Source organism: Podarcis raffonei, chromosome 3 (genome assembly GCF_027172205.1).
Source record: "Podarcis raffonei isolate rPodRaf1 chromosome 3, rPodRaf1.pri, whole genome shotgun sequence".
Classification (NCBI taxonomy): Eukaryota; Metazoa; Chordata; class Lepidosauria; order Squamata; family Lacertidae; genus Podarcis; species Podarcis raffonei.
Window position 1 is genome coordinate 120,242,096 of NC_070604.1, and position 26,498 is coordinate 120,268,593.

Below are 26,498 nucleotides of genomic sequence, written 5' to 3' on the forward strand. Positions count from 1 at the left end.
TTTGGAGGGGAGTTTTACTTTGGTCTGCTGAAACCGTGGTGCCGCCTGACAGTCTTTTATTGCTGCCCCCCCCCAATGCAAATAATAGTCTCCCCCCACTTTCTGGGCATTTTCCTGGTCCTTTTTTCAAGCACTTCATCTCAGATAAGTCTTTCGACAGGAGGAAGCGTGGCTCCAAAAAATTATCGAGAGAGAACTGACCCATTGTATGAACTTGTTCTCTCCTCCTCGAAAGGCAGCCTTGCCAACTTCCAACACGCAAACGCCTGAGCCGGCCAAGGAGATTCCCCAATTAATAGAAAGTTTCCTGCCGGCTGCTACAGAACTCTGTCCCAGCATGATCTGGCAGTGATGGGAGGAGGAAGAAAAACCGCCTGCGATTCCAGGCAGGATTGGGAAAGGAGAGACAGACAGACAGACAGACAGACAGACCAAACACACCTGCTTATTTTGGCCATAGCTCAGCAGCAGAACATCTGCTTGGCATGTAGAAGGTACCAGCTTCAAGACCCAGCAGCACCTCCTAGTAGGACATGTTAGGGAAATGACCGGGGCTGAAGGGGAATCCCTAAAGTTGTTTCAGTGTTATAAATATTATGCCTGAATGCATCCTTTTGACTTGACAACTCAGGGAAGATACAGTCATACCTCGAGTTGAATGCGCTTCGGGTTGAGCGCATTCGAGTTGCGCTCCACAGCAACCCGGAAGTAACGGAGCACGGTACTTCCGGGTTTCGCCGCTCGCACATGTGCAGACACTCAAAATGGCATCACGCGCATGCGCGGTAGTGGTGAAACGCGACCCGCGCACGTGCAGATGCGCCGTCGCGTCTTGAGTTCCGTTTGGGATGCGAACGGGGCTCTGGAACAGATCCCGTTCACATCCCGAGGTACCACTGTACAGTCATACCTCGGGTTAAAGACGCTTCAGGTTGAACATTTTCAGGTTACTTGCGGGTTTCGCCGCTCGAGCAGACGCTCAAAATGACATCACCGCATGCGCAGAAGTGGCTAATCTCAACCCGCAGACACAGGCTGCATTCTGCGCGGGTTGCGAACGGGGCTCCGGAACGGATCCCATTTGCACCCAGAGGTACCACTGTACGGTTATACCTCGGCTTACAGACTCTTCGGGTTGTGCGATTTTGGGTTGCGCACTGTACCGAACCCGGAAGTACCGGAATGGGTTACTTCTGGGTTTCGGCGCATGCGCAGAAGCGCTAAATCACGCTTTGCGCAGACGCGCCGAATCGCAACCAACGCATGCGGAGACGCGCCGCTGCAGGTTGCAAACGTGCTTCCCGCACGGATCACATTCGCAACCCGAGCGTCCACTGCACCCAGCTTTACAAATTCATAGAAAATCCGTACTTTAACCGACTCTCCGTTTTAACCCTTAAAGAAAGGTGACTTTGGGCTCCACCTCCCTCCATGAACCAAGAAGCAGGAAGTCATGTAGGCAGCAGGAACAGGGCACCCCGCCATAATTCCCCAAGAGTGAGAGCACATACAGCGCCCCCCACCCAGGGAGTGACCAGGGGGGCAACACTGGACATCCGCAGAGGCAGTTGAGCAAGTCTAGTGTTCTGAAAGCCCATCTCCAGACGAGTCCTGAGGGCAAGGAGATGTCAAGAGTTTTATTGTTCTTTGGGTGATGGGGACTTAAGAGGTGTTGGGAAAGGTGTCTGATAAAGGGGCCTAATGTTGAACTCGTGTAACCCTTGTATACCCCTCCCCATTTGTGACATGCCAGTGATGTAGTGATGATGTCTCAGTGATGCTGCTCGCAGTGTATTCTGGGGGAAAGAGGGAAGTTTTAAAAGTTGCTGTCACCCCAATGCTCGAGGTTCTTACTCCTGTGGGCAGGGGAGTCTTCCTTGGGGAGAGCATTCCACAGACAGGGAGCCACTGCAGAGAAGGCCCCGTTCTCATGTTGCCACCCTCCAGACCTCTCAAGGAGGCGGCACATGAAGGAGGGCCTCAGAAAATGATCTCAGGGTCCAGTTAGGTTCATACCTTGAGGAATTGCGGTCCTGAGCCATATCGAGCAACATTAACCATGCAATCTGAAGGACCTCGTAAGAACCTGCCCAAGCTCTGGGATCTTCAGGGGAGACCCTACTGTCAGTTCCGCCTGGTAGGGACACAGAACAGGGCCTTCTCGGTGGCTGCTCCCAGACAACTTTGGAACTCCCTCCCTAAAGAAGCTAGGCGGGCTCCCACCCTTGTTGCGCTTTCAACAGCAGGTGAAAACTTTATTGCTCCAACAGGCCTTTGGGAATGGTATTTTTTTAAAAAAGGGAAAGGCTTTTTAAAGCTGTGGTTTTCCCAGTAGTGATGTATGGAAGTGAGAGCTGGACCATAAAGAAGGCTGATGGCCAAAGAATGGATGCTTTTGAATTCTGGTGCTGGAGGAGACTCTTGAGAGTCCCATGGACTGCAAGAAGATCAAACCCACTCCACAGAAGTTGAGCGTAGAAAATATCGTGAGCGGATATATTCAGCCCAGGGTGATGAACAGGCTAACGATAAAGGAATTAAAACATGTTCAGCACAGTTCCAGTGTGGATGCACACCAGGAAAGATCTCAGCTTAGAAGGCTTCTTGGAAGGTTAAAAGGCGGCTGGGACGGAGCCTGCCTAATATCCACAGAGAAGGAATTCCAATAATTCATCAAAGTTGGGAAGGGGGCCAGGTATTGCATCGCACCGTATGCAAAGCAAACAAGCAATAAATAATAATAAGAGAACTTTGGGGGAAAGGTTTCAGTGGGCTACAAAAGCTTTTTTAAACAAGATGCCCCTATGCCCCAAAGTGGGACGCCGGTGGCGCTGTGGGTCAAACCACAGAGCCTAGGACTTGCCGATCAGAAGGTCGGCGGTTCAAATCCCTGCGCCGGGGTGAGCTCCCATTGCTCAGTCCCTGCTCCTGCCAACCTAGCAGTTCAAAAGCACGTCAAAGTGCAAGTAGATAAATAGGTACCGCTCCGGCGGGAAGGTAAATAGCGTTTCCGTGCGCTGCTCTGGTTCGCCAGAAGCGGCTTAGTCCTGCTGGCCACAGGACCCGGAAACTGTACGCCGGCTCCCTCGGCCAGTAAAGCGAGATGAGCGCCGCAACCCCAGAGTCGGCCACGACTGGACCTAATGGTCAGGGGTCCTTTACCTTTTTATGCCCCAAAGTATGCATTTCTAAGTGTCTTTTATCCTAAAACATTTTTTAATCCCCCATCTTGGAGCCGATAGCTGCGCCGCGAAATCTGGAGAGGAAATCAAAATCCGAAGGGTGAGCTCTGTTCCAAAAAGCCCAGAAAGTGTGGCTCACACTGGGATTTGCAGGGAACAGGTTCCTCAGGCACCCCTGCTAAGGACTCCCAACTTCCTAACCGTTCCCAGCACCGCCTGCAGGCCCCGAAAACACTGATGCATTGCTAGCGACATTCTGGACGGCTTTATTTCTGCCCTCGTGGGAGAAATAAAGGCCAGCTTCCCTGTCCTTAGGAAGGAAACGGCAGCACACGCAAGCCCACCACCTGATAAGCACTGCAGAAATGAGCTGTTCGTATCATGGGACCAGCCTTCCACCGTGATGGGGAGCCCGTGAGCCAGCAGTTTCTCTCCCTCCTCTCTCCAGCTGAGCCTCCTCTTTCACAACTTGAACGCTGCATCACCCACATGCAGACACGAGCATCCCACAGAACCCACCTTCAGATCTTTTGCAGGACAGGTAGGCAGGATTCTTTCCTGAGCATCATAAACAAACAAACAAACTTTTATTTACCGTATTTTTTGCTCTATAAGACTCACTTTTTCCCTCCTAAAAAAGTAAGTGGAAATGTGTGTGCGTCTTATGGAGCGAATGCAGGCTGCACAGCTATCCCAGAAGCCAGAACAGCAAGAGGGATCGCTGCTTTTGCTGCACAGCAATCCCTCTTCTTGTTCTGGCTTCTGAGATTCAGAATATTTTTTTTCTTGTTTTCCTCCTCCAAAAACTAGGTGCGTCTTGTGGTCTGGTGCGTCTTATGGAGCGAAAAATACGGTGTATCCCGCCCTCCCCAGGCTTAGAGCAGCTAACATCAGATATATAACACTGGTATAAAATAAAACAATAATTACCTCTTAAAAACAGGTCAAAATCAAATTAAAATCTAATCAGATGGCTTTCCGTACGGCTAGGGTTGGGGACAGTAAGTGCTCGTTGGGCCAACTGTATACAGTGGTACCTCGGGTTACATACGCTTCAGGTTACATACGCTTCAGGTTACAGACTCCACTAACCCAGAAATAGTACCTCGGGTTAAGAACTTTGCTTCAGGATGAGAACAGAAATCGCGTGGCAGCGGGAGGCCCCATTAACTAAAGTGGTGCTTCAGGTTAAGAACAGTTTCAGGTTAAGAATGGACCTCCAGAACGAAATAAGTCCTTAACCCGAGGTACCACTGTACGCTGATCTTATATGGGCCTGTGAGAATGCTGGGAGGCCTCTTTCATATTAGTTCTTATAAAAAAATAAAAGAGGAGTCAGGCTGAGCCCTGACCAAAGGCCTGGCAGAACAACTCCGCCTTGCAGGCCCTGCGGAAAGATGTCAAATCCCGCAGGGCCCTGATCTCTTGTGGCAGAGCGTTCCACCTGGCCGAGGCCAAGGCCGAAAAGGCCCTGGCTCTGGTTGAGGCCAGCCTACCCAGGATCTCCAAGTTGTTATTATTTGCAGGCTGTGAGGTCCTCTGTGGGGCGTACCAGGAGAGGTGGTCTTGTAGGTATGAGGGTCCTAGGCCATATAGGGCTTTAAAGGTTAAAACCAGCACCTTAAACCTGATCCTGTACTCCACTGGGAGCCAGTGCAGTTGGTATAGCACTAGATGAATGTAATCCCGTTGCGAAGACTCCATAAGGTGTCTTGCTGCAGCATTCTGCACCCGCTGGAGTTTCTGGGTCAGTTTCAAGGGCAGCAACAGACCAGCCCTAACTCCCACCTCAAATCTCGGATCAACGCTCCGCTTGTTAAACAACCACCTCTTCCCTAAAACAATTTTTTTTAAAGTAGTATCCAGCTCCAGATCACAGTCATACGTCGGGTTATGAACACTGCGGGTCTCGCGTTTTCGCGTTGCGGACCGCGCCGAACCTGGAAGTACCGGAACAGGTTACTTCTGGTTTTGGGGATTCACGCATGCGCAGAAGCACAAAAATGACATCACTCACATGCGCAGAAGCGCCGAATCGCATCACGTGCATGTGCAGATCCTGCACGGATCACGTTCGCAACCCGAGGAATGACTGTACGGGATCTGACATTGCTTGCACCCAGAAAAAATGTTTTAAAATGCCCTTCTGTTCAGCATTCATTAGCCTGAAGCGATGAGGTCATCTCCTGGACTTGCCCTGGCCGTAAAAAATGGATTGGGGAAAAAAATCATCCACAAACAGGGATGCAAGGAGCGAGGGAGTTTTGAGCCTGCGAAGCAGGTGAGTTAAAAAGCACAAGAGGGGTAGTTTTATTACCGAGTTAGTTATCTTGAGGATACTTCCACAGATGAGAACGATGTACAGGTAGAGTTAAAAGAAAAGGGTGCCTCTGAGCACATTCCGAGCCTAAGGATTTGTTTCCAGTGTCAGAGTATAGCCCTGTCAGTCAAATGCCCACTCCTCCTGGCTAGTTGATTTCCTATAGGCTACTTTATTGTCACTGCCCTTAGTGAGGGCGAGTAACCTTAGCAAAAGATTTACCAGTAGATCCCAGTTTACCTTCTCCTGCTGTATGGGGGAGAACAGTAATATGCTAGTCAAGTTCAATGAGCTTAAAAAACACATTCAATGCAATGTGTTTCTGTTTGCATTTTACAGATCACGTGTACTTTTTGGCCTGATCCAGCAGGACTTGTATTTTTAGGATGAGGTCAATGGATTGGAAACACAACATATTCTTTTATACACACAGCCCCCTCCGCACAATGCATTTTTTAAAACATAAACGGGACTACGAGAAGCCTCTGCCCCAAGGAGCTTACAAATCTACAGTTTGACAGCAGCAGGGGAACAAATGAGGGAGGGGAGGGGCAGGAGAGGGAAGGCTAACAAGGGATGAATGTTAGAAAATGAGGCTGTATGTACTTAGCGACTTCCTTTCACCTGTGGCAAGGCCTGGAGCAGGGCTTAGAGCGGTTCAAAGAAAAAGAGGGTTTGGAAGACAATGGAGGAGAACATACAGAGGTAACTGCGCACAAACCACATGTTTAAAGCACATGACTTCTCCCAAAGAATTCTGGGAACAGTAGTTCACCCTTCGCAGAACTACAATTCCCAGCAGCGCTAAGGAACTACAGTTCTCAGGATTGTTTCTGGGGATGCACAGTGCAGCCAAAAATCCTGCGAAGCCTGAACTCACTGTCAAAGATGACCTCATGGTTCAGAGTCCCACAGGTCTTCCACAGGGGTGGAAGCGATTCATCTCGATTGCCCTGTCCTGTCCCAGGCTGCCCTCAACTCAGGAAGTGAGCTCAGGCCCTGTGGAAATGGAGCAGACTGCACAATGGCCAAAAGAAAAGGAAAGGAAAAGGTACAGGCTTTCAGAAAAGCCAGTGTTTTATTCCAAGCACAGCGTTCAAGCGACAACAGCAGCAGAGATTTATACCGGTGCAATTTGCAAAACTCAGCTTTCGCTAGCTGGGGTTTACCCATCAGCTTCAAACGCACTGCAAATATTCTTATCCTTCCAGAAAGCACTAGGAAAATAGGAAGCAGCGTAGAAAACAATGGCGTTTAGGTACAACTCCCAAGGTCAGGAAAACGCTGCCACACATTAACTAGGCTTTCTCTCTCTCTCTCTCTCTTTTGGAGAGGGGGTGACTTCAGTTCACAGCTAACTTGTTATCCAAACAGAAGCTGACTGTCAGCAGCAAACCAGCCACTAGCAGCCCACCTCAAGCCTTGGCCATTCATTCGTGGGGCCGGGGAATAAGACCAAGGTTGCAATCCTTGTAAACGTCACCCTTTGGTTGAGCACAAGCTTTGCCCGCCAGAAGTCACAGGTGCAATCTATCGGGATCTCAGGGAGCAGTCACAGAATCACAGAACTGCAGAGGTGGAAGGGACCCCTGAATGTCATCTAGTCCAACCCCCTGCAATGCAGTTGCTAAGGAAGATCTTTGCCCAAGACCATGGAGAGCAGCTGCCAGTCAGAGCAGCCAGTATACTCCTCCCAGTGCCTTTTCTTTTTCTGCTACGATGTCTTTTAGATTGCAAGCCCAAGTGCTGGGACTGCCGTATCGCTAACACTTGAAGGGCACTCTTCCTGGCTGAAGAGGAATATTTTTTTAAAAAAAACAAGCACCACTCTAAATAAATACATAATAATAATGGCAGGTTAGGTAGTCCAATGGTCTCTAATGCAATGTAAGTCAGAGGCATAGAACAAAACATCACCAATCCGGTTCTGAACTCTCCACTAGAAATGCAGCCTCTTTGTCTGAATTCATTCCGTGCTTCCTGGCTAATTCAAAACATGATTTCTCTTCATTAGGTCGGGACTCACACCTTTCTCCAGTCTCCCACCCTCTCTCTTTTTAACCTTAGTTCCTCTTACTTGCACAGCCAAAAGACAGCTGCCCAAACAGAAGCAGAAAGCTCAAACTCACTTCCACGGGATGAGCCTTTTAAACCCCATCAGGAAAGTCTGGTCCTATTTGGGCATAACGGTGATGCTTCAGTGAAAAAAGACTGGGCAGTTTTCAAGGCAGCCCCACCGGTCCCCTCCTTTATATTTTCCTCCTGCCAAGACGCACAAGAGGATTTAAAAATAATAATACTTATTCAGATTACCCATGGAGATATCTAGTATCGAGGCCTCACTTTCTCAGCCACCTTCCTATTTTACAGATGGGACACAAGTCTGGAAAATAGAAATACTACAGCTTAGCACTGGAATAATGCTTCTGGGCGTTCAAAGAGATCCTCATTTTCTCCCTTAGTAATCCTTACAAACAATCCTGTAAGGTGGATCAGTGTGCTATCGCTAGGCTGAGGATGAAAAAAGGGTTGAGAGTAGGAATTGGTGTTCCGTCCAAGACTGGTGTGTATAAGACTGTAGCCTATCTAGGAATAAACCCCCCATGAACTAACTCAAAGGAACTGACTTCTGAGTAAACATGAATAGGACTGCACTGCTAATGATCTCATGGCTAACAGTGCAATCTTAACCATGCATATGCAGAAGTAAATCCTTCTGACTTCCATGGGGCTTAATCTCAGGTCAATGGGTTTCAGATTGTGACCTAAAATGGGATTTGAAGGGGAGGGGGCTCTTTAGCTGGAGCTAAAGTCCCAGCGAATGCCTGGCTGCATTGGATCTGAAACAGAACCTCACAGGCTCAAGTTCAGCCCTTCACGCAAGGTACCACAATGGTTCATTTACAGCATCCTCTTAACTTTCTGAGAGGTGGGGAAGGAAAACTTTCAAAACTCCTAGGCGCTTGCATCAGATTTTAGGTGCCCCAGAAACATCTGAGGTGCAAAGCACAGAAAGCAGCCTTCACCCATGTTCCAAAAGAGGTCTGAATCAGCAATATTACGTGAGTAAAAGGGGACGAAAATCGCATGACATCCAAGTGCCACACAAATTGCCTTGGTTTCCTTAAGGCTAAGGCATTCATTTCTCCTGTTCCAAGCCAGTATTCCCATAGCGGATCCCAACCCCTCCCTCTGAAGGTCTGGACGCAGCAACAGTTCACACCTTCTGCTTGTCATTCTCTCTTCTTTGAGCAGGATGTTTTAGCCTCTGTGTCCCAGGTATCCTGACACAGACCCATCAGCAACCTTAAGAAGCACCTTCTCCCTTTTCAACCTGTGCACATTTTGCATACTAACATTCTCATCACGCCAAAAAGAAAAGGAAAAAATAGAGAACAGCTTCTTCAGCACAAGAGAAGCTTCCCTGCCTCCTGTCCACAACTCAGTGAGATCAAAATATTTCAGCTCGTTTTAGTGCACTCAAGGCAATAAGAATACGAAAGTTTGAGATTAATGCAGCTGTAGCTAAACTGCCTGTAAGCAGAGCATCAGTTGCCCCAGTCGGCACTGAGACCAATTCCCCAGCAAGACTTGGCAGACATGAAACCCAACCTCCCAACCTTACATCCTTATTTTCATTTCTGAAAATAATAATTCCCCATTTCAGGCACTCTGAAAAGTACTAGGACCGTCAAGATGAAGACAGCTGCCCTGCAAGATCATCAAAAAGAAATTTGTCATTGCTTTCGTTCCTAAGATCCCAGCAAACCCTAGCCGTAAAGTAGCAAGCAGAAACCATCCTGCCATCATCACACACAAGTCATGCAAATCCCACACATCATGCAAAACAGGATTTTTTTTGTTCCTGTGGTTTGCACTGAAGGAGAGAGAAGCATCCCTGTTTGACTTTTCTCATGCCCTGAGGGATCACCACCTTGACCTAAGCAAGAACACATTTGTTAGGAAACAATCATGTCAGACTGGCGTGGCTTTGCCTGGCTAATTCAATGCAAAGATTATCAGGGCTCCGTTAAGCCTAAGGTTTTCAGAAGCTTGGGAGGGGAAAACGCAAAGTAAAATCCAGACAACATCACATCTTCCCTTTCAAGGAAATAATCCAGAATAAACATGATCGGCATCATCGACAACGGTCTCTCAACCCAGTTCAGGACCACCGGAACCACTCAAGACATATGAGCACATCAAGACGATTAATCCAAGCTTTCATTTCACTTTGCCTGCTTCCCAAAAGGATGGCTAAAGTGAGATAAGAGGCAACTACGAACCAGTGATAAGTGATCATGAGCAAGCCCAAGCAAGCATTTCATCCCCACCTCTCTTTGCCCCCAAACCAGACCTTTCAAGGGGAAGGAAAGGGGAGCCCGTATTCCTTTTAAAAAACTTCCCCACCAAAAATTTTAAATAAATAAGAAATACCCCCCTTTTTAAAAAAAGCTATTTGCAAAAGACTTCCCCGCCATACACAAAACTCAGAAAGAAAAAACATTCCCCCTCTTTCCATTGACTCTTAAAAATTCTCATACGCCACAAAAGTTACTTAGGGTGCATTTTTTGCCACCTCCCACCCACCCCACCCCTCCTAACTCCCAAAGGTTGCAATGAATCGCTCCCATCAGAACCCCAAAAAAGAGGTGAATGGGGGGGAGGAAGAGGTGGTGGAAGTCATGCCCCACTTTTCCTCTCCCCTTTTGCAAGATCACTCCCACCCCCCAACTCCCCACCCCAGATCATGCCCTTCCCTGCCAAAAGGACAACTCACCTTTGGGTCCCGCTTCCTTCCTTCTCCACTTGACCATTGAACGGCAGGAGTTGGGGGGTGAGGGGGGGCGGCTCCCAAAATGCAGAAAAGGAAAGAGGCTGGTTTGGTGGGTTTTTCCTCCCCCTTTTCCTTGCAGGGGGGGTCTGCAAAAATAAAATGAGGGGGGGCAGTGTGCCCAGGGGTGTGTGCAAAGCCCTGCAGCCCCCCAGCCCCAGCTCCCCCTGGCGCCCCCCAAGGAAGAGAAGGGGGAAAAACCCCTCCCACTCCTCCCTGCTCCCCTCTGAGCTCAATCAGACCAGACTGGCTGCCTTTGTCTGTCTGACAAGCGCCATGTTGATATCAACATCCAAGCTCCCACCTGCCGCCGCGGGGAGGCCCTGGGATTTGTAGTCCTCCTTCTCCAAGGGGGCCGGCGCAGGCCGGGCGGGCGGGGACTACGGCTCCCGGCGGCCCCCGCGCGCCGCATCCGCCGCGCCAATGAGGCGGCAGGAGACGGGAGAGCGAGGAGCAGGTGGGCGTCGGGGTGAAACGCCGCCAGGAGGGGACTACGGTTCCCGGCATGCTCTTCGGCCGGCTGCCCATGACTTCATTGGGGACGGGATGAGGGGGGAGACTACATATCCCAGCGTGCTTTGCGGGGGGAGAGGCCTAGGCCGGGAAAGGGGCCGGTCCTCTGCAAATAACAGCCGGGTGAAGCATGAAGTTGGTGAGTTGGGGAGGCTGGTGGGGAGGCGGGGGACCGGCATGAGGGGGACACACACGCGCCCTGCAGCCCTGCGAGGTGGACCTCGGCTCCCCTGAGGGTGGGGAGATTTAATCTGGAGGCTATTATTATTCACATATAGAAGAAAGAGCCTCATTTCTTCCTCATTTCACCTGAAAGGGATGCTACGGCTGAGAATCTTGCAGCTTTCCTATAAAGAAGGGAGAATCATAAACCTCAGGTTTTATAGCAGCTGCAGGACTCCAAAGAAATCACCGTTTTAGTGTCCATCGCGTATTATTCGTGTCGTGTGTGAATATGGATGGTCATAAATTCAGACGCAAGTATTTCATGCAAAACACGAGTAGCTTGTGGAACTCCCTGCTACAAGATGGCATTAAAGCAGAAATGGGGCCCCTCGTGATGTTGAATTCCCAACTCCCATCGTCCACAGCCAGCACTGGCAATGGCCAGGGATTATGGGGATTGCAGTCTCCCAAAATCTGGAGATCCACAGTTTCCCCATTGCCTGCTTTAAGGGAAGTTTAGACAGATTTGTAAGGGACAACAGGACCAGTGGTACATCTGTAGAGGGGAAATCACAATACAGTGGTACCTCGGGTTACGTACACTTCAGGTTACATACGTTTCAGGTTTCAGAGTCCGCTAACCCAGAAATAGTGCTTCAGGTTAAGAACTTTGCTTCAGGATGAGAACAGAAATTGTGCTCCGGCGGCAGTTGGAGGCCCCATTAGCTAAAGTGGTGCTTCAGGTTAAGAACATTTTCAGGTTAAGAACGGACCTCCGGAATGAATTAAGTACTTAACCCGAGGCACTACTGTATTAGCCTTGTTTCGCCATCCTAGGCTTCATCAGTAGAACAGGCTCATATCTAATATTACAAGATTGTGGATCTTATAGCATAGTAGTGGTTGCTAAGATTCCAGACTCTTCTGCTTTTTTCATTGAACTTTATGAGACTTCTGTTGAAATCTACAAATGGATACAATGAATAGTATACCTTATTTATTCAAACGTACATCCGGTTACGTTTTGTGTGTTTATTGAGTGTGTTCCATGTAACCATAGGTTTGTTGATGTTGTTTTGCGAATGATCTTATTCAAAGGCACCCAAGTTGGTGACCCATCACTGCTTCCTACCTGATCTCAGACAACCCCACCACAAGAAAAGATGCATTCTTGTTCCTAGGGGAAAGGAAAACGACAGAGATCCCAAGGATGGGAAAATAAGCTAAACTGGTGCTTCAGGTTAAGAACAGTTTCAGGTTAAGAACGGACCTTCAGAATGAATTAAGTACTTAACCTGAGGTACCACTGTATCTCAGTGGAACCTCCACATTGGGAGCAGTCTACCTCCGAGAACTTGGTGTTGGAGACAAGCAGTAGGAGAGGAGCTGGCCTTCTGTCCTCCTTGAGGACTTTGCAGAAGAGTCCGGCTGGCCGCTATTAGGAGCAGGTTGCTAGGCTAGATGGACCCTGACTTAGTGATGTGAGGTGAGAATATTCTGCAGAGAATATTCTCCACAAACCATAAATTCTGGTGTAAGAACGAGTTTTACAACCCACATTTAAAAAATCTAGTAAGCAATAAGTCAAGCTGTGGTATTGCCAGTGTAAGTAATGAATAATGTTTTATTTATTTATTAATCCAGTTACCTTACTAGGCATTCCGTCATTCACCATTGGCAGTTCTGAAATGTGAGCTACAGAAAACTATTTATTTTTTAGTTTTAAAAATGCTGTTCATTTAATTTGATGAACATTTGAATTCGTATGTATTTTAACTATATGTAACAGCCTTTGCCCCCTATTTCTTAGCAATTCTCTACCCTTGGCCATAGTGTGATTTTTTTTTACAGAAAGTAGCTTTAATATACAGTTAGTGGCAGACTTAGTGATTAACGTGAGTCATTCGTGTTGAAGTTTTGATTTCAAGTTTGGGGCAAAAAATCAAAGAATGTGAATTCACTGCATTGCCCCATTGAATAAAAGTATCTGTACAGTTTTTGGTTGCCATCTGAACAAGTTTACCCATGAATAAACATGTATATTAACTAATTACATCATTTTCAATGCGTTAAAATTATATCATTTTCAATGCATTAAAATGAATATTCTCCTATTTTCAGTGAAAATTCTCTAATATTCTCATTAATCGAGAATATTCTCGGTAATATTCTCCAAAAGGTTATTCTCGAGAATTTAACATCACTACCCTGACTTCGATCCTGGAAGATGCATCTTTTTATTTAAGCCATTGCAGGAGACATAGGGGAAGAGAGCTATTTTAAAATCGCATATACTTTCTCACTTTAAGTAAAGCTAATTTAATTCTCACATGTGAAAACACCTTGGCTCTCCACCAGAAACAAACCAGATGAACAGCCATTGCTTCCTCAAGGAACCGGTGGTGTAATAATACATACTCATAGTCCAAAATCCAACGGAGAACTTCACATTTGAGGGTTCCTTACAGCATGGATTTAATGTTAAAAGATGCCCCTGATCTTCTATCATAGCATTTGTGCCTGTTATTATTATGCTGGGTAGCTCAGTCAGTAGAGCATGAGTCTCGTAAGGTTGGGGTTGTGGGTTCGAATCCCATGTTGGGTGAAAGATTCCTGCATTGCAGGGGGTTGGACTAAATGACCCTCATGGCCAACCCCTACAATTCTGTGATATTATCATTATCATTAAAATGCTTTAAAATGTCTAGGGGCTTTGCAAAAATTAAACTGCAGCACAAATCATTCCCCACGGGTTTACAATCTTAAACACACAGGAGGAGGAGGAGAGAGTGTTTCCTCCCCCCTCTCATAATCTTTGAACCCCTCAAATCTGGGGGAACCCCATGCAATTTAATTGCAAGAAAGTCAGGATAGCATCTGGAGGTTCCTCATCCCTGGTGTGAATTTTACTCTCTATTTAATAGCAGCAACAGATTTGCAAAGGAGGAAGCCCTATCAAGACATGGGTGGCGCTGTGGGTTAAACTACAAAGCCTAGGGCTTGCCGATCAGAAGGTCGGCGGTTCAAATCCCTGCGACGGGGTGAGCTCCCGTTGCTCGGTCCCTGCTACTGCCAACCTAGCAGTTCGAAAGCACACCAGTGCAAGTAGATCAATAGGTACCACGCCGGCAGGAAGGTAAATGGTGTTTCTGTGCGCTGCTCTGGTTCGCCAGAAGCGGCTTAGTCATGCTGGCCACATGTACGCCGGCCCCCTCGGCCAATAAAGCCAGATGAGCTCCGCAACCCCAGAGTCGGCCACGACCGGACCTAACGGTCAGGGGTCCCTTTACCGTTTAAGCCCTATCAAACACAGTGAGGTTTATTTCAGAGTAAGCAGGCATAGGATGATGTGTGAATTGTGTGTAGTTTGTGTCATTCCCCACTTTCCTATTATTTCTCTCTGTGTGTGATTATTGTGTATTTCTGCTATATGGTCGTTCATAAATGCCATATGTAATTCTTGTTTTAAATCGAAAGTCCAAACCATAAAACTTGAGAAAATGAAACAATTTTTTTTATTTTAAAAAAAGTGTGTTCTACCTGGTATAGAATGTTTGCTGCCTTATCCTGGAGTGATTTCACCAGCAAGTGGCTTAGGGCTTGTTGCCTTCATTCTCTGGCTTGAGACACCTGGCTTGAGAGCAGTACATGTGAAAAGGATCTAGGAGTCTTGGTTGACCACAAACTAGACATGAGCCAACAGTGTGACGCGGCAGCTAAAAAAGCCAATGCAATTCTGGGCTGCATCAATAGGAGTATAGCATCTAGATCAAGGGAAGTAATAGTGCCACTGTATTCTGCTCTGGTCAGACCTCACCTGGAGTACTGTGTCCAGTTCTGGGCACCACAGTTCAAGAAGGACACTGACAAACTGGAACGTGTCCAGAGGAGGGCAACCAAAATGGTCAAAGGCCTGGAAACGATGCCTTATGAGGAACGGCTAAGGGAGCTGGGCATGTTTAGCCTGGAGAAGAGGAGGTTAAGGGGTGATATGATAGCCATGTTCAAATATATAAAAGGATGTCACATAGAGGAGGGAGAAAGGTTGTTTTCTGCTGCTCCAGAGAAGCGGACACGGAGCAATGGATCCAAACTACAAGAAAGAAGATTCCACCTAAACATTCGGAAGAACTTCCTGACAGTAAGAGCTGTTTGACAGTGGAATTTGCTGCCAAGGAGTGTGGTGGAGTCTCCTTCTTTGGAGGTCTTTAAGCAGAGGCTTGACAACCATATGTCAGGAGTGCTCTGATGGTGTTTCCTGCTTGGCAGGGGGTTGGACTCGATGGCCCTTGTGGTCTCTTCCAACTCTATGATTCTATGATTCTATGATTCTTGCCTTGACTCTCACCGTGTTTGCATTTTGATTTTTCTCCCTCGCGCACAAATGCACCCATGTTTGCATATTATGATTTCATACGTTTGGTATTATTTGAGTCTCAAAGAGCTCTCTGGTAACGTACTTAAGGGAATAAGCCAGCCTTCTTTGCTTTGAACTTGGCACGGTCCCTCATCGAGAGTTCCATCTTGGGCGATGGGTAATGCTTTTCCATTTAGCGTCAACCTATGTTCCCATCAATACCTCTTAAGTGGTTGCATGAACCTGCCTCTTCTGCAAGGTTGTCCCCAGCCATCTGACTGCCCAAACTTTGGACAAACACTTGGTCTTATTTCCTGCCCTCTTCTGCCAACCAAGGCTTTTGGCGATAGACCCGAGAACGGTATATCTTGCACTCCAGCTGTTTCTGTTAGTACGTAGTTTCTGGTGATCCTGATCTTTGCAAAAGGGTTCTTATTCTTTGCAAAGTTCTAGTAGCTCAGTTAGTTCAGACCAAATTGTGAAATTGAGCTCTGCTCCTTCTGCTATTATTATTATTTATCATTTATACCTCTCTCATCCGGCTGGATTTTCCCAGCCACTCTGGGCAGCTCCCAACAGAATTACCGGTAAAAGCACAATTAGAAGTACGTCGCCCCTCTTTTTTGTACCCCTCTTAGATTTTCCAGGGACACGGATGGCGCTTTGGTCTAAACCACAGAGCCTAGGGGTTGCCAATCAGAAGGTCGGCGGTTCGTATCCCCACAACGGGGTGAGCTCCCGTTGCTCGGTCCCTGCTCCTGCCAACCTAGCAGTTCGAAAGCACATCAAAGTTCAAGTAGGGAAGGTAAACAGCATTTCCGTGCACTGCTCTGGTTTCGCCAGAAGCGGCTTAGTCATGCTGGCCACATGACCTGGAAGCTGTACGCCGGCTCCCTCGGCCAATAAAGCGAGATGAGCGCCGCAACCCCAGAGTCGTCCGCAACTGGACCTAACGGTCAGGGTTCCCTTTAGATTTTCCAAGTCATGAGGCTGCCGTGATAGGAGTAGCCACAACTCTTAGGGTCTAGACAAGGGATGGGTGCTATGCCTCAGTCAGGGGTCTCCTCATCAGAGGAGAACCAGGAGCCCCTGACCTTACACCAATCTCTGGGTAATGTTGCATCTGGAGTGAGGTACCAGGATCCTTCAGTGAAGTTGAGTCCAGCCTCTGACATTGAGGTCCGAAGCCCAAGCGAAAGGCAGTATCCTAAACACCAGATCAAATCCTTTCCCATCTGGAGAAGTGTCCCATCCAAACTGACAACATACCCTTCCCTCACAAAAGCTGGACTGAAAATAGCTCCATTCACTGAGTTGCTGAACATTTTAAGCCATCACTGCAGCTTCGCCAATCAGTGAGGAGCATCATTGCCACACATGTAATAGAATATAGACTAATAAATCTGAGCAGCATTTCTGTTGCGTGTGACTCGCCCTTTCTATTAATACTTTTCATGAGATGGAATCATTAGGAAGTTTCTAATAATAAATGTGAAAAGGTTCCATTATTAAATCACTTCTTTCGCCATGGTTGATCAGACTAACATTTGTGATGCCCCCGCCTGGGTGGCTCGCAACAGAATATTAAAAGCACAATAAAACGTCAAACATTAAAAACTTCCCTAAACAGGGCTGCCTTCAGGTGTTTCCTAAAAGTCAGATAGTTGTTTATTTCCTTGACATCTGATGGGAGGGCGTTCCACAGGGCGGGTGCCACTACCGAGAAGGCTGTTCCCTGTAACCTCACTTTTCGTAGGGAGGGAACTGCCAAAAGGCCCTCAGAGCTGGACCTCAGTGTCCAGGCTGAACGATGGGGGAGGAGACGCTCCTTCTGGTATACTGGGCCGAGGCCATTTAGGGCTTTCAAGGTCAGCACCAACACTTTGAATTGTGCACAGAAAAATAAAAAGTTAAAGGGAAAATGACCCCTGACAGTTAAGTCCAGTTGCAAACGACTCTGGGGTTGTGGCGCTCATCTCGCTTTACTGGCCAAGGGAGCCGATGTTTGACCGCAGACAGTTTTTCCGGGTCATGTGGCCAGCAGCACTAAGCCACTTCTGGTGAAACCAAAGCAGCGCATGGAAACGCTATTAACCTTCCCGCTGGAGCGGTACCTATTTATCTACTTGCACTTTGACATGCTTTCGAACTGCTAGGTTGGCAGGAGCTGGGATCGAACAACGGGAGCTCACCCCGTCGCGGAGATTCAAACCGCTGACCTTCCGATCAGCAAACCCAAGAGGCTCAGTGGTTTAGACCACACGCCGCACTCGGAAACATACTGGGAGCGAATGTAGGTCTTTCAGTATCGGTGTTATACAGTCTCGCCGGGCACTCCCAGTCACCAGTCTAGTTGTAAGTGAATGATCCAGTGAAGCCCACCCCAAATACATAGGTGAAGTAACAAATGAGTTAAGGGAAGCCATAGTTCCTCAATGGAAGCAGTTGCCGTCCAATGCGCTTTAACACCCCATGTTGCTGTTCAACAAAAAACAATGCAAATTGCCACACAATCGTTACCAAAATGCTAACTGTTCTGGAGCAAATTCAAATACCTGCTCGCCATAGTTTAACAGCTGTTCTGTGAGAAATGTAGTGCATTACAGAAGGCTTGTTTTTGATTCTGTATCTTTGCATTTTTGTTTTCCTCTCCTTTTTTTGTAAACTGCCTACTTGCGATCAAGCGCCGTGTAAATTTTGCTCAGTGAATAAGTGTCAAAGAGAATGGGGAGCGGGTCATGCTAACCTTGAACCGTTATGAGATTATTTGAAATATGTCGAGGGTTCTTGGGCAGCAGACTGGTTGGCAAAGCTTCTTCCTCCCTTCCAGGCCTGTGAATTCCTTTTGCTTTTATTGGTCATTTATTGGATCCCATCTCATTCCCTTAGTACTGCCTGTCCGGACACCCTACGCTGCCATGCAACGTCCTCAAGTTCAAATCGACCACCATTATGCTCGACTGTGGGCTGGATATGACCTCGACGCTCAACTTTCTGCCCCTGCCTTTGGTCCAGAGGTACGTCCCGAGGCTCCTTGCACGCTTTCCGGTTCTGCTTTCCGCTTCGTAAGCTAGATTTTGGGGAGGTAGAAGTTTAGGGGGTGAGGACATTCTTTCTGGGAGGAAAGCCCAGAGCTGACTTGCCTGGGAAAGGAGTTTTTTGTGTGTTTTTTTCAAATGAGCCCGCAGCATCGCCTGATAGCATAAATAGACTTAGTCCACTTAAAAATTCCCTTTATCAAAATAACGTCCTTTGGCTCAGTAGATGGAAAACGGTTTATGGATTTATCGATTCGGTTTTCCAGATAATTTATTCTAAGCTTCAGTAAAGTATTGCGGCAGCGGCTCAGCGCAAGTGAGGTCACAGATCTGTCATCTTTTCTGGCTTCTTCAGGCAAGGAGAGATAAATGGGAGGCAGGAGGAAAGTGCAAGCTTGCCATGCGTCTATCTCCCCCTCCCACACACACAGCAGCCCACCCCACAAATTAAAAAGTAGATATGTTACAGGATCTTCAACATAATCAGAGAAGGAAGTGGGTCTCACGATGGGTCGCGATTCCTGTGTGCTAGGAAGTCCTTGCCACAGCTCAAACGAAGCAACTGAGATGATTGTCACGGAGGGCAAGTGGGCAGAGGGCACTCCTGGCTTCGCATTTCTCTGCCTTATCTCTGCTCCCAGGTTGGGGCTAGTTTGCAAGGAGAGTCTCCCTTGATTAGATGCCGGCTGGCAAAGGGGCTGACTGCTGTCCAGTCCACCGGGGGGCGGGATGCAACACTTGCCCCGACACGGGCAGCAGCAACCCATGTTATGCCTCCGGACTACATGGGCCGTTGGCCTGATCCAACAGAGCTCTTCTTATGTGCTAAGCATGTCCCTTCAGACCATGCGTGCCCTGACCTTCGGACCGTACAAGGAGATTGCTCCCACGTGGAGAGCTGCCTGTACAGATTCCTAGCTTCCTTTTTGTGATCATAAGTTGTTTTTAACTGTAACCTATGGGGATGCAGGTGGCGCTGTGGGTTAAACCACAGAGCCTAGGACTTGCTGATCAGAAGGTTGGCAGTTCGAATCCCCATGACGGGGTGAGCTCCCGTTGCTCGGTCCCTGTTCCCTCCCACCTAGCAGTTCGAAAGCACGTCAAAATGCAAGTAGATAAATAGGTACCACTCCAGCGGGAAGGTAAACGGCGTTTCCGTGCGCTGCTCTGGTTCGCCAGAAGCAGCTTAGTCATGCTGGCCACATGACCCGGAAGCTGTACGCCGGCTCCCTCGGCCAGTAAAGCGAGATGAGCGCCGCAACCCCAGAGTTGGCCATGACTGGACCTAATGGTCAGGGGTCCCTAACTGTAACCTGCCCTGAGACCTTAGGGTAAAGGGTGGGTGATTAATAATAACAGATAATAATAATAATTAATACAAATAATAATTAATAGTAGTAGATGTGATCGCACCACCACCAGAACTAATTTTCCAAGGAACGTGGCTTTACTTTCATAAGCAGCCTGTACGTGGTTCTGGGAAGCAGGTTGAAGAATCGAAACTTCTCCTCCTGTAACAGAATCCGACTGCAGAGATGCTGAAATCCAGTCGCAGGGAGGCTGTTAACCTTTCCTGTCTGGAGGAGCGTCACATTTGCTTGTTTTATTTATGTGTCGTGTCGAGCTATTTAGGATTAATCAATCACTTCATTACACTGTCAGGAGCCCGTCGGCGAGAGTTGCTTTATTTGGGAGGCTTCTGGGAAGAGAGCCTCAATATCGCGGGAGACGTTGATCGTCCCCCCCCCCCCGCTCCCACTCCCCTCTTACATATTGCATCATCGAAAGGGAACATCTTGTGCTTATCGGGGAGGAGTGTAAAGTTCCTGGGCGAGCAGCTCACCTCTTCATCTTCTTCTCTCTTTAAAGTGCACAGTGAGGGGGGGGGGAGTATTTGATCTCCTGCTAAATTTGCCCCCTGACAAAGAAATGACCAGTCCATAATTTTAATGGTAGGTTTATTGTAGCTGTGAGAGACGGAATAACAACAGGAAAACCCCCAGAAACCCAGAAGACAAAAGTCAGAGATTGATGTGCATTGCAACGAGTGAAATAAGTATTTGATCCCTTTGCAAAAGGTGGCTTAGTACTTGGTGACAAAACCCTTGTTGGCAATTACAGAGGTCAGATGTTTCTGGTAGGTGGCCACCAGGTTTGCACACATCTCAGGAGGTATTTTGTCCCATTCCTCTTTGCAGATCATCTCCAAGTCAGTAAGATTTCGAGGCTGATGTGTAGCTGCTCAAACCTTCAGCTCCCTCCACAGATTTTCGATGGGATTAAGGTCTGGAGACTGGCTAGGCCACTCCAGGACCTTAATGTGCTTCTTCTTGAGCCACTCCTTTGTTGCCTTGGCCAAGTGCTTTGGGTCATTGTCATGCTGGAATACCCATCCTCGACCCATTTTCAATGCCCTGGCTGGGGGAAGGAGGTGCTCACCCAAGATTTGACAATACATGGTCCAGTCCATTGTCCCTTCGTTGCGGCGAAGGTGTCCTGTCCCCTTAGCAGAAAAACACCCCCAAGGCATAATATGTCCCCCTCCATGTTTGACGGTGGGGATGGGGTTCTTGGGGTCGTAGGCAGCATTCTTCCTCCTCCAAACTCGGCGAGTTGAGTTGATGCCAAAGAGCTCGATTTTGGTCTCATCTGACCACAACGCTTTCACCCAGTTCTCCTCTGGGTCATTCAGATGTGCATTGGCAAACTGCAGACAGGCCTGTACATGTGCTGTCTTGAGCAAGGGGACCTTGCAGGCTCTGCAAGATCTCAGTCCTTCACAGCGTAGTGTGTTACCAACTGTTTTCATGGTGACTATGGTCCCAGCTGCCCTGAGATCATTGACAAGTTTCCCCCGTGTAGTTCTGGGCTGCTTCACCACCATTCTCATGATCATTGCAACTCCACGAGATGAGATCTTGCATGGAGCCCCAGACCGAGGGAGGTTGACAGTTATTTTGTGTTTCTTCCATTTGCGAATTATTGCACCAACTGTTGTCACCTTCTCACCAAGCTGCGTGGCAATAGTCTTGTAGCCCAGTCCAGCCTTGTGCAGGTCTACAGTCTTGTCCTTGACATCTTTGGACAGCTCTTTGGTCTTGGTCATGGTGGCTACTTCGGAATCTGCTGCATTGATTGCTTCTGTCGACAGGTGCCTTTTGTACAGGTACTGTAATGAGCTGGGATTACAGGTAAGACCTCTCCCTTACAGCAGGTGCTTCTAATCTCAGCTTGTTGCATACAGTGAAGAGACCAGGTAGCCTGACATCAGGCTGGTTGATAGGGGATCAAATACTTATTTCACTCATTCTAATGCACATCAATCTCTGACTTTTGTCTTCTGGGTTTCTGGGGGTTTTCCTGTTGTTATTCTGTCTCTCACAGCCACAATAAACCTATCATTAAAATTATGGACTGGTCATTTCTTCATCAGAGGGCAAACGGGCAAATGTAGCAGGGTGTGCTGGGCCCGGGGGTAACCCGAGAACCGCAGTCCGGGACTGGTCCAGAATCCGTAGGTTCCGCTAGGAGTCAGTCCAACAGGGTCAAGGCAGGACACGAGGCAGGAAACCAGGCAAGGACGGGTACATGATCTCAGGCAGGGTCTGGCATACAGCAGTGTTGCTCCCACAACCTGGGGCAGGGTCCGACAGCCTTTTAGCTCTGTTGGGGTAATGGCCGGTCCTGTTCCCCCGTTCTTCCTGATGTTTAGTCGGAATCTCCTTTCCCGCAAATTGAAGCATGTCCAACTGCACTCAGCTTCCCTTTACCTCTGTATCACAAAACCCTGGAGGGCATTATCACTTTCCTCCCAAGGTTCCCAGTAGGAACCTCTCTGAGGGAAGGGTCGAATACAAATTTAATAAATTATAGATTCAGGTAGGTAACCATGTTGGTCTGACACAGTCAAAATAAAAATCAAAAAAATCAAAAATTGTCCAGTAGCACCTTATGGACCAGGCTTCCTCAACCTCGGCCCTCCAGATGTTTTGAGGCTACAGTTCCCATCATCCCTGACCACTGGTCCTGCTAGCTGGGGATCATGGGAGTTGTAGGCCAGAAACATCTGGAGGGCCGAGGTTGAGGAAGCCTGTTATAGACCAACTAAGTTTGTTCTGGTGTTTCTGAAGACGTGTGCATGCACACGAAAGCTTTTACCAGAACAAACTTAGTTGGTCTATAAGGTGCTACTGTACAATTGTTGGTTTTTTAAATTTTTATTAATAAATTATAATACTAATAGGAATGGAGCTGAAAGGTTAGACTACCGCAATGTGTTGCATGTAGGGGCTGCCCTTGAAAACTGTTTGGAAGCTGTTGGCTTTCCAGGATTTAAAATTTAATCCATTACTGGTAAGGCCCAGGAAGTATTAAAGCTCAGTCGTGGCTCTGTCTGGCCTTAATATTTACAAAATTTTAAATCATTTTTTATGATCTGGCTGAGTCTACTACGAGTTGCAGCCTGAAACATCTGGAGGACACAATGTTGGAGAAAGGTGACTTAGCTGTGCTGCGTTTGTGAAATGTACGCGGAGCATCAATAACTTTAATAATAATAATAATAATAATAATAATAATAATAATAATAATAATAATTGTTATTATTATTATTATTATACTGCCCTATACCTGGAGGTCATATTATACCGTTCTCCATAAAACCCATTAACACAGCTTTTTTCTTTTTCTTTTCCTGTAGTCCAAGGCTATCTAAGCTCCCTGGTTGGATCTTAAAAGATGGGAGCACTTTTCTAGACAAGGTAATGTACAAGTGGGATTGGGCTTTTCAGCGAGCCTGGCTAATTAGCCAGCACCGTTGAGCTTGGACAAACTCTGATTTAACTGGGGAGAAAAGCAAGAGCATTGCCAAAAGCAATTGCATTTCCAGGCCAAATCCTTTAAGTCCTGCTCTTTATGATTCTTAGCCCCGTCTTTTACAAAATTAATAATAAAATATTATTATTTCCAAAAAAGAATATTTTTTGCAAAAAGAATACAGTGGTACCTTGGTTCTCAAAATTAATCCGTTCTGGAAGTCCATTCCAAAAACAAAGCGTTCTAAAACCAAGGCACACTTTCCCATAGAAAGTAATGCAAAATGGATTAATCTGTTCCAGACTTTTAAAAACAACCCCTAAAACAACAATTTAACATGAATTTTACTCTCTAATGAGACCATAAAACGCACGAAAATAAACACTGTACTGCAGTCACACAATCAATCAGTAGCTGAACTGGGTTCCAAACAGTCACAAAAACAAGAAAAGCCACAGAAACACAAAATAAATAGCAAAAACAGACAGCCCTCACCATAACACTCAAAATGGAAGTGTGGCACTCAAATCGGAAGTGTAACACTCAAAACGGAGCACGTTCAGCTTCCGAAAAATGTTCGCAAACCGGAACACTTACTTCCGGGTTTGCATTGTTTGGGTTTCAAGTTGTTTGGATACCAAGGCGTTTGAGAACCAATGTATCACTGTACCTTGAAATTTCTCCTCGCCCCTCATGCTTTTCCCCTGGACTCTGTTGGAGATTTTGGAAGGAATTCTTAAGAAACTAAGAAGTGTCTGCAGGGTCAGGCCCATCTAGTCCAGCATCCTGTTGTCACAGGGAATGCACAAGTCACGGCGTATGTTGAATCCCTGAACATTGCAAGAAGCCCCGTCACCCGCGTGGCTACTCTGCGTTCCACAATTGTATTGGAAGCCTCTCGGAGGCGCTGCCTGTAGTGGGCCCCTTTAATTATGAATCCTGCTGCGCTTCTTATATTGACCATTGCACTTGCTTAGAATGACAAATGAATTGACCAGTTCTCCACACAGCCAGGAGTCTGGGGTCAAAGGTGGTTGCTTTGTCATGTAAGGAGGAAGGCACTTGTTTTTAAGACTGGAGGAGGCATTGAAATTCACCCAGCCTTCCCATAATTCACCTTTTAACATATCTGGATGAGGTTAAGCGCCTCCTGCCATTTGAAGTAATTGCTCGTTTGTTAGAACTTGCCAAAAATTGCTAGAATTTCTTAAGAGCTGAAGCCAGGGGGACACACTGCAGAGAAGGTAATGCACTGTTTGGTAAACATGCAACCTTTAATTTTGTGGGGAACTCCCCCCCCCCCCCGGCCAAAAAAAACCCTTTCCCCCGTGTAGAGAACTGTACAGCAGCATAGTGCATGCATCATTTGATTGCTGAGAGACATCACTGCTTTCGTTGTCTAAGCAGCCATTGCTCCCATCTCATCTCAGACCTATTTGCATGCACAGCAACCAACTTGTTGGACGAAGCAAAGGGAGAAAGACTAATTTAACAGGCCTGGGAGAATATTAATGTGGATGTCTGGAGGAACTCGCAGGGCGGTTTCCATCTCCAAACCCAACAGAGTGAAAGTACAGAATGTGGGGAAGGAAGCTGTTAACGGAAAAATCCAAGGGCTCCCTTGGACAAAAACAAAGACACCAACCAGGATAACGTGGAGCAAAACAGCAGCCTGTAGGCTTGGGCTTTATTGAACTGTTGCAACAGGGTGCTCCCCTCACTTGCAGGAGAGAGGAAGGACCCAGAAAAATGGTGTTCAAGACCTTATAAAGACTTTTGAAATTGCCACCCTGTAGATCAAGACCACCCCCAGAAACATCATACATACATCACAGAAGGGGTGTAACCTAAGACCACCCCTCAGATACATACATCACAGAAAGGAGGGGTTGAAGGAGGAGTTGTGGTGGTAACCTGAGTGTCCTGTCACCTGGCTGGTTCCCCCTTTCCCCCTCCCCATGAGTACTTTCCAGGTGACAAAGGGGAGTTTGCAGTTTCCTGCCCCCAGAGGGAAGAGCTGATCATTGTCCTTTGTTCCAGTCCGTGCTGAATCCACTCCCATATGCAAGTTCTTTGTGATCTTGATGGTCTTCTGTCTAGGACCATCAGGGTTGGCATAGCAACTGGGCAGGGCTCCTGTGTATGTACTGGTATGCTCAGGGATTATGGCTGCCCTGTATCAAACCTTCCCCATTTTGTAGTCCTTCCTTCATGGAGTAAAATAAAAGTGGAACAGTGCAAATCCGATGTATGGTTGATTTTCTATGAATTTATAACAGAAGCGTAGCGTATGTAGTGTGTGAGTGTGAGTGTGTGTGAAGTTTGTACAAACTGAATGATGGGGGCGGGGGGGTTCCTGCTACAAAGGAAGTGCCAAGGGAAAGAGAGGTTTGGTGGAGATTTCCGGGAGAGAACAGGCCCAGCCCTGATTTTCGGCAGACCCTGAGCAAGATCTGCAGCAGAGTCCCAACCCTGCCTGGCTCCAATGCCAGGCCTGAGGAGCGTGTTAGGATTGGCAGGTGCCCGTTCATTCAGCTACAGCCCTTTGCAATGGCCGCATGTTCGGATGCAGCTTGTGAGCTGTTTGGCCATCGCGGCCTGTAAGCGCCGGCAGGTGAAGCCCAGAGTGTGGTCCTCTGCTGCTTTCGCTGTCTCCTAGCCTCGGATTTCTTCCTATTCAGCTGAGGGTCTTCTCTCCTCCCCTCCCCTCCCATTTCCCAGGAGCTGAAAGACTGTGCTGGCCGGGCGTTTGTGGATTCCGTTCCAGAGTTCTGCTTGCCGGAGGTGAGTCGTCGCAGGATCCTGGGTGCCAAACCGTGACCCCCCCCCACTTTTGGTCCCCAGCTGGAACCATTAAGGGGTTCCCGAATCCCCTGCTTCCTTCTGTTGATTTCAAAGAGGCTTGCAGCGGTCAGAGGAGTCCCAAGCCATCCTCCTCGCTTTGGAGAAAACGCACGTTTCACGGGAGGCTCTTATTGAAATAATGCCCAGTGGATGTTCTGATCCATTTCTCAAGCCACTTACGGCTCCTGTTGCAATTTAAGGGAAAGCAGAACTGCAAACGATGGCTGTTTTTTGAACCTTTATTTCACTGTGGGCCCCTTAAGGAGCTTACTGAGTGTGCAAAATAATAACACTCAGCGCTTTATATAGTGCTTTCCAGCAGGGACCATTACATATATTATCTCGGGGATTGTCACAAACAACCTTGTAAGGTGGGCTAAAGTTGTTTTTTTGTCTGTGCTGCTGATTTGCCTGAGGCTGAAAGAGAGAA

The 26,498-nt window shown here is 47.5% G+C and overlaps 2 protein-coding genes across 15 annotated transcripts in view; one reads left to right on the plus strand and one right to left on the minus strand.

The window, feature by feature from the left end:
- The window catches only part of HMBOX1 (homeobox containing 1), a 124,178-nt gene extending 113,805 nt beyond the window's left edge, over nucleotides 1-10,373 (minus strand). For all 14 annotated transcript variants that reach the window (XM_053383763.1, XM_053383759.1, XM_053383762.1 and 11 more), the window contains exon 1: nucleotides 10,283-10,373. The gene's annotated coding sequence lies outside the window, so the exon portion shown is untranslated. The remainder of the gene's footprint in view (nucleotides 1-10,282) is intronic.
- A 511-nt stretch (nucleotides 10,374-10,884) lies between these two features.
- The window catches only part of INTS9 (integrator complex subunit 9), a 67,146-nt gene continuing 51,532 nt past the window's right edge, over nucleotides 10,885-26,498 (plus strand). The window contains exons 1-4 of the mRNA XM_053383750.1: nucleotides 10,885-10,988; nucleotides 18,261-18,388; nucleotides 23,109-23,169; nucleotides 25,946-26,008. Of these exons, the coding sequence (XP_053239725.1) occupies nucleotides 10,980-10,988; nucleotides 18,261-18,388; nucleotides 23,109-23,169; nucleotides 25,946-26,008 (261 nt within the window). The 5' untranslated portion in view covers nucleotides 10,885-10,979. The remainder of the gene's footprint in view (nucleotides 10,989-18,260; nucleotides 18,389-23,108; nucleotides 23,170-25,945; nucleotides 26,009-26,498) is intronic.